The sequence below is a fragment of the Hippoglossus stenolepis genome, chromosome 21 (assembly GCF_022539355.2).
Source record: "Hippoglossus stenolepis isolate QCI-W04-F060 chromosome 21, HSTE1.2, whole genome shotgun sequence".
In the NCBI taxonomy this organism is placed as follows: Eukaryota; Metazoa; Chordata; class Actinopteri; order Pleuronectiformes; family Pleuronectidae; genus Hippoglossus; species Hippoglossus stenolepis.
Genome location: NC_061503.1, coordinates 7,177,596 through 7,190,150, shown reverse-complemented (window position 1 = coordinate 7,190,150; position 12,555 = coordinate 7,177,596). Strand labels below are relative to the sequence as shown.

Here is a 12,555-nt window from a genome sequence, read left to right as displayed (position 1 = left end):
TATTTCCTCGACATACTGGCTTTAATTGTTTTTTTAGATATGTTCGTTTTAGATTTGTCAGTGTCTTTGTTGAGATTGTTCCATAAACTGATTCCTTTCACTGTAATATCAGAAAACACAAGACGAGCCGTCAACAATGTTCCCACATTTGTTATGAAAGCAACCACCCTCTTGAAAACCAGTTGGTGCAACTCAAGGGGTTTATCCCATTTGAATAAATACATTTAATAAACAACCAGCACAGAAACCAGCACATTATCAACATTTAACAGCAGCAGGTAACAGCAGCAGCTTCATATTTTACAGTAGCATCATTTCAAACTTGAATTATGAGCCTGAATTGTAGAGGTTAGCATGATGGATAAATACAGAGTTCAAGAGAGTGAGACATGACTTACCTCACACAAGGTCCGAGTGCAATAAGAAACTTTCTTCAACTTTACCAGCATTAAAGGCAGAGTCAAAAAGACAACAGCCAATCAGAGGTCTCCTGTGGAAGGTGTCCAATCAGATTGGTCCTGTTGTCCCAGCCCCAGGGAATTATGATGGAATTACTCTGTCAATCAAAATCAGCTTCAAAGTCAAATCTTAGCATCTGGTTGCTATGGTGATGAAAACACCAACTGATGAAGGAAGTTTTCACAATCATTTATTTTAGTAAATACTTTTCGTTTTACTCTAACTCATGAAGATATTTTCATGACTACATTTGATTTACATTTAAAATAATAATAATATTTTATGAATAATGTTATTAAATACTATTTAAATTATATGTTTAAAACTCTTTAAAACAGTTGAAGTTGCATTTTTCTGTGTGTGTAAAATAATCCTTTTTAGTCCTTTTTTTTTGCCTGACATTTGATGACTTTTCCTACAGTCACGCCATATACACAAAAATGAAAATATTTTTAAATAGTATACTTTCTTACAGGTAGCGGGACAAATAATAATATGTAATTGCCTAGTGGTGTGTGCAATATAATGCACACAATAATAATCTTGCAGAATAATAATATGTGTGATGCACCACTAGGCACAGATAATAATCAAAATATAAACGAGGAATAATAATATGTGTAATGCATTGCCTAGTGGTGTGTGAAAACATGACACACACACAGATTCTCCTGAAACCACTGCCACAGATTTCTCTCCTGACACCTGCAGCTGTTTCCAGTTGTTTGTCAGATTGAAGTCCATCCAGAAAGATGAGCAGTTTGATTCTATTACCTCTTGTCATTCCATCGTGGTGATTGTAGCTCCATTTATCCATTTGTTTCAAAATGGTTGCACCAAATCTTTGTATCATTAGTAAAAAGCGAAAAAGTTAAAATTTACATTGTTAGAATCGATCCTTCAATTTTGCCATGGACTTTTGTGTGAAGCACTTTGTAACCTTGTATAGATAAGTGCGATACAAATAAAGTTATTATTATTGTTATAAAAGATGCTGTGAAATCTTCCAGATTTTCATTATGATTATTACTTATTGATGCTGTTATTATTAAAAACATTGGCAGTTGTCATTATTTTAATTGTATGACAACTGTTACACAGCTCTTCCTGTTCTCTACACAATTCTCTCCTTTAAAGCCAATCGCCTCCCACCCTGCAAGTTGTCGAGTTGAGTCATGTGATACAATTACAGTATATAAAACGATGAATAAAGGAAAGAAAGAAGTATTTATTTTACAAAATACAAAATACAAAATATTTTAAGTATGTAGCAATAGCAGCGTATTATAAGTCCATGAGAATATGTCAAACACAGAATTGATTGTTGGCTCAGCACACGCAGGCTGGAAGTGTGAGTTTCCATGGTTTTAATAATGTGGGAAAAACATCTCTTATGGTTGACAATCTTAGAAATCATCATATCACCCAAACCTACTGAACGATGATGCATCTGAAAACATGAACACATATCTCTTTACAGCCTTTGAGAGATGCCACCAAAGAAAAAGGCCAGAGTGGCTAAAAGAGCGGCAAAGTCAGGTAAGCAAATGAAGCCACAAGATTGATTGTCGTTCTATAACATGAGGTACATGAGAGGGAATGAAACCGAGCAAGGAAAAGTTCCAGTCTGATAAGTTATTTTGCATTTGGTGAATATTACTGCCTCGACAACACAGAGAAAGCAGACAAAGGTGAAACAGCCTCATCTGGTGGGAAGAGGAAGGCGGCAAAGGAGAGCTCGGAGTCACCTGATTCTCCACAGTTCAGTCACTGGCTGATGGAAGTCTGAGCCCGACAGCCGCTTTGAGAACGGCATCGATGTGAAGGTACGGAGCCGTGAGGCCCCTGATCCTCATCTACAGTTCCTTCAGTGGGGTCAGGCCAGGGATGTATTTTTTAAAAAAAAAAGTTCCTAAATAATTTCATGTTGTCTTTTTTGGGGGGTTCTACACTGTTTTGTTTACTTTGTTTACAACACAAACATCTATATTAGTTCCGTAACATAACATAACTTACTTTATGTGTTGTGATTTAGGACTTTACTATAACACCAAAATTGAATAATGGTGATGGAGGAGGATGCGACCTCATGATGTCTTTGGTATGCCTTTGAAATCAGAGCCGGTTCAGAAGTCAGGAGAAACAGCTCTGGTCCGAAGAGTATTTACATTCTTCTAACGTATTCCTCTCACCTGTGTAAACCAGCTGCAGCTTGTTTCACAAAGTCAGGAGCTTTTCCTCAATTTATCGAGCTGCTAAAACACAACGCTGTCAACACACTTACGAGTGGATCTGTTGAAATCCACAAATTATGCAGCTCTGTCAGACTTCATTAAGTATTTGTGTGTAATCTGAAGAATAAATAAAGATTTAATTATTATTAGTAGTAGTAGTAGTAGTTGTAGTAGTAGTAGTAGTAGTAGTAGTAGTAGTAGTAGTACTATTAGTTTCCATGTTTCATTTATTAAAACTTCACTTTGTTTCACATCATTGATCTGTAAACTTGCCTGTTACTTTAGAATTTTACATTTTTGCATTTCCATTTGACTAAAAGACTGTGGTTTGACAAACAATCTAACAGGAAAAAGACTAAGAAATAGATTAAGGCTTTCCCCTTTGTTTACAGCTTTTATTTCTTTTATTTAATTATAAAATTTATTTTCCCTGGCCAACATCACTCAGTTATAAATCATAGAGCAGAACCACTTTATTGCAACAGTGAATGTACAGGATCCAAGCATTAAAATAATAAAGTACTTTTAGTTCATCCATTCACTGGATTGGCTAAAATCCAGAGCTCCCATCTGTATAATTTACATCATAATATAAAAGGAGAAGACAGAGGATTTGCTTTAGATTGCCCAACCCTTGTTATTAGAAATACTATGTGCTACTCTTTAATATCAGCACCTCTGTATCTGAGGCCTCATTCCGATGCTTAACATCAACTCAGGCTACTTTTACAGTCCATCAGGTCTACTACAGCTGATGCACTTTTATTAGAGGATCAATAAGAGGTCACCTCCTCTTTGTCTACAAAATGTATTGATCTAAAGCACACACTGTTTTCTATGTTATAACTGGGTGAGGTTGTAAATGCTTCATCTCAGCCCCATAATCAGCTTTTTACTGGCACCTCAAGTATTTCTTAAAGGAAGGTGTTACTGTTAAACAACCACCTTTCTTACTCTTAAACAAGCATTTTCAATATTACTTAAGAGGATTAAATAACAATAAAAATAAATAACTCTTTTTTTTTTTTTTTTAAATGAAAAGAAAATAATGATCACAAAAAAGTACATCATCACTATAAAACTCTTGAAACCTCCTGGAACTTTTCAGTGAAGTTAAATGAAAGCTGATGTTTTTTTAAAACTGTAGCTGTATTTTATCTGTTTGACAGTTGATACAATAGAGATGATGACATTTTAATTTACATGCATACCTAAAAATAAATAAGCAGAACCTCGTCAAAGTCTGTGATCAACCAAACCCGACTAATAACAACATTAGTAACCGATTAGAAAGCTGTGGCGTCTGAATCAGAGTTACAAAGTGTGCAAAGTTTTCCTCTTATCAGCGCGATAAGAACATGTGGATCTTATCTAGACAAGACTGCAGTGCTGTATAATCATTACTGGAGCAAACACAGAAACACTTTCAGCAGAATAAACAGACGAGCGAATGAAACGCACATAAAGATCCAAGTTCATTGTCTCTGCGGCCGCGACGGATGAGCTCATATGGACAGTGTCTCTATCTGGAGTTCTTTAGGTGTTGAGGTGATGCTGATGTCGAAAATAGCGGAGAGCCCCACGTCTGGGTTCCTGCCGCTCTTCCTGAGAGAGTTCCTGAGGCGGCTGGACACACGCCTCACCACCCGGCTGAGGCCCCGGTTCCTCAGCTTGATCAGGCCCACGTCGTCCTCCAGCTCCTCGGGCGGCACGTCGATGTTGCCAGAGTACCAGAACACCCACCAGATCAGGCTGAGGAAGATGATGATGGCCCCAGCGTAGATGAACAGGTCGTGGACCACCAGCCCTCCGAACACCCCCACCATCATGATGAACACGCCGAGTATGTCGTGGGCAACGGCGAACCAGAAGGAGCACTTGCAGCGGCCGACTCCTTCGTAGCTCGTCTCCGTGACGGGCTCGACCTGCACAGATGTTGACATGGTGGCAGTGGAGGTCCTCCGAAACCAGAATCCAGATGTCTGAAGCCGCAGGTGCAGGACAGTGAGGTGTGTGTGATCCTGCCCGACTGACAGAAACACATGAAACGACCTGCAGCCACACTGGTCAAAGTACAATGTACACAAGCGGTTATCAGCACCAGCTCTGCGACTTCATTGGACGTTTCTAGGTTGCGTCATCGGTGACAATAACAGTGTTACAACTTTCACATCAAGGGGTCATTACCATCTTCTGAAAGGTTCATCCTGGGGGCTTGAACCATTTCCGCCTCAGCTTCTTCTCCAGGGATCCACACCAGGCCCATCACGCCAAACATCAGCCCGAAGGTCACGCAGGCCGAGGCCACAGAGAGGGAGGCCTCAGTCACAACTGCAGCAGACATCAGAGATTCCATCACCATCACTATGATGAGCCTGTGGAGGTATAGCACCATCCTGGGGCCAGAGCGGAGCCTGGGTGAGGGTCTGGAAATAGGCTTTGACCCAAATCTGGAAATAAAGTCTCTCCAGCCAAATCCACTGTTGCGTTGTTCCCCCTCCTGTCTTAGAATCTTGAACACCTGAACAATAGAAATATCAGCCACTTAACATCCACAGCTCCCTCAACTTTCTTTATTACTTCATATCGTGAGGTCAGTCCCATCTTCTGGTCCGGTTCAAGCCCCCAGGCTGAACCCTTTCCGCCTCTGCTTCTCCTTCAATACGGGGATCCACACCAGGCCCATCACTACAAACATCAGCCCGATGGTCACGCAGGCCGAGGCCACGGAGCGGGGGCCTTCAGTCACCCCCGTCGACTGGAGCAGGAAGAGGAGTCCGCCTGCAGCAGACATCAGAGATCCCATCACCATCACTATGATGGGCTTGTGGAGGTAGGACCACCCCGGAGCCTGAGCGGAGCCGGAGTGAGGGTCCGGACCTGGACAGAGGCTTTGACCCCCATCTGGATATGAAGTTTCTCCAGTTAATTCCATGGTTGTTTTCTAAAGTCCCCCCCCGTCTTTAACACATGAATAATAAAAATACCAGCCACTCAACGTCCATAACTTTCCTCTTTACTTCTGTCTCGAGCCGTCTTGTTTGATCAGTCCTGATCAGGAGCTCGATCACCTGTACGACCAACGTGTCTGCATGATGCGTCTCTTGTTCTCCCCTGAACACGCTGTAATCCCAGATGGTCCACCACACCCACCCAGCAGAGGATGAATAGACAGACCCAGCCCCCATGTTGACAATGTCATCACCACTGATTGGCCCGTCACCTTGTTACATTACACCTCGTACTCTATTGGTCAAATATAGGAAAACATATAAATCAGTTGCAGTTTTCAGCACAGAGAGCATTTAGGTGTGTCATCTTCAGGATGTAATTATGTCCACATAGAATTATTGCATACAAGAAGCAGGCAGCAGCTGCACAGTCCCATCAACAATAGACATGTCACCTGATACAGCAGCAGACATACATGCACAGCTCTACCGTGAGCAAACACTTCTCCAGGCTCGTGCATGACACAGCACACAGAAGATGTACCAACAGTTCAAGTTGCACAACAAACATACAGGATGAAGGCCAAAATAATGCTGTGATCTCATGATGAAATAGAACCACAAAACAATCATGTCATTGTTTTAATTAACTAATTAACCACTTTAACCAGAAATAAGTATCAAATGGTGAAAAAGAAGCTCATTACAATACACTAATTTCTGTGTATAATATAAATATTTAATTCATAATCATATTAGGGCTACAACTACTAATTATTTAAGATATCAATTAATCAGTTATTTTTTCAATGAATTCATTGTTTGGGTTATGAAACATCCAAAATATGTTTTAAAATGGCTCATTAGTGTCCTAGATGATCAGTTCAAAAACCTTCGGTCTGCATTTAAATAGATAGAAACAGAATATTTCAGAGTTGAAAGAAAATGCCTGCAGCAATCACTGCATTGTGAAAATAGTAATTTATAGACAATGGACCAGCAGCTGCAGCTCTAAATGAAAAAGCAAAAAGAGGGACACAAAACCATAAAATGTGAGAGGCTTGACCATGGCTCAGATCCAGCGGGTCGTTCACTAATTTGAATGTCGGTGGTTCGATCCCCCTGGCTCTTCCAGCATATAGTGGCGCTGTATGAATGCAAGTGAATATGACTGGTAGTGTAAAGCACTTTAAGTCGTTGCTAAGACCAGAAAAACAAGATGTAAATAAAGCCCATTACTCCATTATTACAGCGACATGACAGTTAAATGTTTTAAATCAGCAGCCAGTGAGTCCTCATCTCATAGTATCTATAAAATGCTGAAGTGTTGTTTTCAAGTTTGAACTGTGTGAATCAGTTTTATCTCTTTTGGTGGAACTATGCCACGAGAATGAAGACTTCTTAATCTGTCGTTCACAAAGAAGCACTGCAACCAAACACCGTATAAAACATCAGTTTATACAGATTCTTTGGCCAAATATATCATATATCCGACCCCTGCCAGAATTTTAAAACCCCAACTTGAAATAGTTTAATGTACTGTTGCTGTTGTCTAATCTATTTACTGTTTTTTGAGCATTTTCTAATTTTGCAAAAGCTTTAACTCCTCATTTTCCCATCTTGTTTACACGTTGTCAGGGCTTGTGTTGTCAAGCGGTTGGTAAGTGTTGTATGTCGATGTCACAAAATACTGTTAAAACTCCTTTCAGACCCCATAATGCAATTAAGACATATAGACTTCTACATAATGTGACCACCTTTGCAGTAGATGCTGTGAAAAGCAGCAGCGTCGACTCTGATGTTGTCCCTGTTAACGCCTCTAGTGTGTATGATTGGCTCACTGTTTTCTCCATCTGCACCATGCCATGACCCAATGTTACAAAAACACAGCCAAAGACCATTTCAGATACCAAACTTTATAATGCGGTTCAGTCGAGCACAAAAAGACTTAGAATATAAAGACCATTCTCTGAATTATCAGCTCCTGTATAACTGTCAAATGTCCGTGTTGTGAGGGTAATGTACAAAAACATGCTCTGATGGACTCATTTCACTCTAAGCCCTTTTCTTTTCCCTTTGAACTCGGTCTTGCCGCCCGTCTTCCTCTGTCTGCCCTGCGCTTTTCTTGCTTTCTTCATAGCAGCAGGTCTGTGAGTTTTCCCCAGCGGCTTCTTTTTCAGCGGCTTCTACAAAAAAAAAAATAAATCAGACGAAACGAGCAGGTGCTTCTTCAGTTATAACATTCAAAAGTTAATGTTTTTTAAAATCCAGCACCTGAACAGTACTGACCTCCAGTTTAGGCTTCTTGGTTGGTGTTTCCATGGGAACCAGCTGTGGGATTTCTTCCTCCCCCTCCTTGGTCCCCTCTGTGGTCGCATCTGTCTGCTTTGTGCCGCCTTTCTGTTTTCTCTTTGCCTGCTTTTTAGCCGGTGCTCCTCTCTGACATTCACAAACACACACACGCTGGTTATTTCTCTCTCGTTTCAGCTGTGGCACGAGACGAGGATTTGAGGATAAACTTGTTCTCACCGTTTTCTTCGGAGTCTCAGCATCTTTCTCTGCCTGCTGCAGCACGCTGGTGTGTTTGAGGTCAGAGGTAAAGATGGGCAGCGCCACTGACGATTGACTTTTCAAATGGATGATCTTCATCATTGGTCCTTTCTGCAAAAGCAATAAAAGAATGAGTCAAAACAAAGTGGTAACCCGCTGCGACATGTCACACATTGGTTAATGAGCTGCCTATTTGAAGGACTTCCGCATTTTGTCCAGCGCAATCTTTGAAACCAGAAGTAACCATATTTGGGGGTGGAGCCTGACTGAGAGCTCAGGTACCCTGCACCTACATGGTATCCACACCTCAATGCTTAACATACTTTCTTGTCCATTTGACTCCAAATGGGACCATAATTTACAAAATGAACATCATGCTGTGTTGTATAAGACTTGAAACTCCTGATTGAGATCATACACTCCTTATGAAAATGTTTACTGATGTAGAAGTAGGTTCATTTTCTCATAGACATTTTTCAAACAAACAAAGCCTCTACTGGTCATTTGAGAAAATACAGATTTTAGGCACTTCACTTTCCCACAGCCAAACCGATCAGATATCATTTCCATGTTGGTCTATTTTTAAAGAATCTGTATTGACATGATAGAATGTGTTCAGAGAGAACTACAACACATGGAAACAATCAATCAAGACATACCTCAACATATTGAAGTGCGTAATATTTAACATATTTAAGACCTTGCAGAGACCCCTACTCAGTCCTTTACGTCCAACTGGCTTGACCGACCCTGATGGAAACAAAGGACAGCTCTCTGGCTGAACAGACTCACCATACGGATTTTGGCCACCACTGTTTGGACAGCAGCCACGATGTTTTCTGTCACCTCATCTGCCGTCATGCTGGAGTGAGCAATGCGAACCATACTGCAACCCAGGACAACAACAGGGTTAAACAGGGACATTTTAAAAGTGACAGTGGGAATAGCACTTGCAATAGGATGCAGCTATTTTCCTATCTGACGTAAGCTCCAGATGAAATATTGTGTATCAAAGCTGTAGAGACGGGCTCCACAGGAAGAAGAAGACCATCTGGTTATACGTTGCGTCTCTCTGGCACCAGCGTGACCCGTGTCAAACACTGCACAGAATCGACAGGGTTTGCTATGAGGTGCTGCGGATTCTACTGCAGGACGACATTCTGACACATCCTTCAGAACAGAGACTCGGGTTTGCTTCCTTGTTGAAGCGACACTGAGGTTAAACGTGCACATAAAGCTGATCATACACACGACTCACCAGCAGCTGCCTTTGTTGGTCACCTTCAGGTAGGTGCCCTGGATGACACTCTGGATGTCCCTGGCCAGATGTTTGCTCTGCAGGTTCACACACAGTGGCTCCCTGGTAGACACACAAACAGAGGAACAATGTAGGAACTGATGCTACAGAACAAGCTCATCCAGAGATACAAAACACTAAGTATGCACAGCTTTTTATTGGTCCATTAATCTAATTGGAGGGTGATTATAACCTTTTATTCATTAACAACTCAATTAGCAGAACATCATTATACTATAACTCACTACTAGTGGATAGTGGCAGTTGCCTTTATACAAACTGAATTTTCCAGACATTATCCATGCACCTGAGTAACCCACTTCTGCGTTCTCACATTCGGCCCCTCCAGAATATTTTCAGGAGTTCAGTGCATGTACCTATCTGTAGATGCATGTTCATGTGGCTTTCTGTGAGGTTACTACGTTTTCCCTGTTAATAGGGTTTTATGGGGTAGTTTGTCCTGACTCTTGTTGAGGGTTAAGGACAGAGGTGGCCGCACCTTGTTAAGCCCTATGACACAAATTGTAATTTGTGAATAAGGGATATATACATAAAATTTGATTGATGACCTAAATGAGCTACATCAGGACATTGTCCACTACCTTGTGACAGACAACTAATTTTATGATTCTCTCCTCAATTCAAGGTTTAATCACTTGACAGGTAAAGTTTGACATATTCTCCTTAGTCTTTCTGTACTGGAGCAGTCAACTCTAAATTCAAACAGCAGAAAATGCATCATGTCAATAGCATCACAGTCTCCCATTTGTTTAGAAAGAAAACATGAATGTGATTAATTTCCAAGGTGTGAAAGACAGGAGAGCTCTTACTTTTTCCTCTGGTAGAAGTGTTTTCCGAGGTGGGACGGCAGCAGGCGCCGGACGCGGTCATCAGACAGAAACATGTCAAAGTTTCCTAACAGACGGCGCTTAGCTTCAAACGGTTTGTACTCTGTCTTCAGGACCTTGTAGGGGATGATCTGCCAAAGATACAGAGATGCACGTGTTCAACATTAACAGGTTTAATTGTGGACCAATGCTCTGCCTGCAAGAATTATTAACAGCTTTTAGATCTGGTAGTAACATCCACCCTGAGTGATTTGAACGCAACAAAATGCGTCCTGAGATCTGGTCACTCAATCCACACAGAGGTGGTCTGGGATGCAAGGGGCCACAGTCTTCTTACAGGGTGAGCGTAAATGCATCCTGGGCCACATGTGAAAGAAGGACCACCTTCTCAGCTGCCGTCCTCTGACCCGCAACAGCTTCACAATGAATCAAATGTATTTTTTACGCCTCTCAATGAACATGCGTTGATCTGTTAGCGGCATCACCACAATATCAACACTGGCCACCACATTCGATTTCTATTTTTGTTTTTCAAAATGGGTGATATAGTAGATCTGCACCTCAGTGATTCATTCAGCCCCCCCAATTGAACTTTTACGAACAAAGATAACATGTGATTATTTGCATAGAGAGCGGGGAAGGGAGATCCTATTATAAGTGGTCCCAGAAGACATCCATCAGGACTCTGATCACTCAGGACGCATGTTAACACCAGGTCTGAACAGTCGGACTCTGACAGGTGAATACCTCAGTTATGTTTTTGATGCCCTTCTCCTCCAACAGCCGCTTGTAAAACCTCTGTGTCTGCTCTGAGGTCATGTTGGGCTCGTCTCTGGTGAAGAGGCAGACCTCCTCCGAGTCGGTGCGCTGACCATGGGGCAGAGGACTGAGGGCGAATAGAGAAAGAAACGTCAGAAACCAGTGACAACAACAGCAGCTACACAGAGAAGTTCCTGAGAGTGGGCCTCACATGCGGATGGTCTGCGCCTCCTTGGGGATCTTCCAGAAGGTGAAGAGCAGGCTGATGTTCTGGGTGTCGTCCAGCAGCAGGGAGTCTTTGGTGGTTTTTGTTTGGAGGAAAGCCTGAAGAGCCTGAACGGCCTTTTTCACCTGAGCACAGACACACGAACCCCAGAGTTAGAAACAAAAAAGAAACACGACACGAAACCCACAAACAAACTCCAGCCGCCTGCTCCTCGTTCTGTGAATTAGCTTTGAGGCTAAAGCAGTCAGCAAACAAGCCGGATAATGCTAACTAGCAAACGGCTCCGGTCGACTCGTGACTATGTAATTCATCACAATTATCTAAACCTTTATTCGTCGTCATGTTCTGTATCGGGAGTTTAAATAAGCTGCTTAAAAAGACTTTTTACCTGAGTCCGGTCTAACGCTGCTTCTGGTTCGTCGGCCATGCTGCTTGCTTCACGTGTGAGTCGCCGCGCATGCGCAATGCGAAGGCGCAACGTCACCCAATTCAAAACAAACTTTATTTGTAGTGAACATGCTGTAGAGCCACTCCTGATGATAAACGATATGTAAACATTAGGACTATAAAATACGATAATAAACATTTATAATATTCATACAGAAAGAAGAAAACTAAAGAAAATAAATAAAAGTAATATAAATCTTGCAACAACGATCCTGAAAGTTTATTTTATCACTATCCTCTCACTCAGATTATATTCCAGGTAAATGTATTCTTGATGTGAAGAGTGTGGAAATGTCATCACATATTTTGGACACGGTGACAGTGGAGTTGACTTTAATCCATAAAGACAAATTCAACACAGTGCATGATGGGAAATAATACCCCCATTTCTTGCTTAATAAGTGACAAAACTATTCAATTATACAATGATCACCTCAGCGAAAATTAATACACAAAAAAAACCGTATAATTTTATAAATATATTTTGTATTAATATATTTGTTTATTTATGTAAACATATTTTGTTATGTCTTCTGCTTGAACTTTTTCTGGGAGCACACATCTGCCTTGTTTGTACATGGCACTACTCATAAAGTTAAAGAAAATTGTAGCGAACATCCTTGCAAGAAATGTTGCCTCCTGTTGAAAAATTGATGCGTCAGTGCTCTTTAATTGAATATCTTGAATAATTGGTGGTTGGAAAAAAAATTCAACATCAATGTAAAGAAATCAGAAAACTGTTCCTGTATTGACATTCTCTAAGGTTAATACCATTCACAATAAA

At 41.2% G+C, this 12,555-nt stretch overlaps 2 protein-coding genes and 1 non-coding gene across 3 annotated transcripts; all 3 read right to left on the bottom strand.

Annotated features, from left to right (window-relative positions):
- Positions 1-2,902: 2,902 nt before the first annotated feature.
- Positions 2,903-4,637, bottom strand: LOC118100333 (transmembrane protein 238-like). Its single transcript, XM_035145295.2, has one exon. It carries the CDS (start codon positions 4,634-4,636, stop codon positions 4,199-4,201), a length of 438 nt encoding a protein of 145 aa, XP_035001186.1. The 5' UTR covers position 4,637; the 3' UTR covers positions 2,903-4,198.
- A 2,907-nt stretch (positions 4,638-7,544) lies between these two features.
- On the bottom strand, positions 7,545-11,816 carry rsl1d1 (ribosomal L1 domain containing 1). Its single transcript, XM_035145276.2, has 9 exons — positions 11,713-11,816; positions 11,310-11,449; positions 11,087-11,225; positions 10,322-10,470; positions 9,453-9,554; positions 8,987-9,080; positions 8,174-8,305; positions 7,934-8,083; positions 7,545-7,830 (listed from the first exon to the last, which is right to left on the bottom strand). The coding sequence occupies exons 1-9, from the start codon at positions 11,749-11,751 to the stop codon at positions 7,690-7,692; spliced, it is 1,086 nt and encodes a 361-aa protein (XP_035001167.1). The 5' UTR covers positions 11,752-11,816; the 3' UTR covers positions 7,545-7,689.
- LOC118101144 lies at positions 9,197-9,328 on the bottom strand. The gene has a single exon (XR_004694511.2). It is a non-coding gene; the product is annotated as a small nucleolar RNA SNORA55 (small nucleolar RNA).
- Positions 11,817-12,555: the final 739 nt, after the last annotated feature.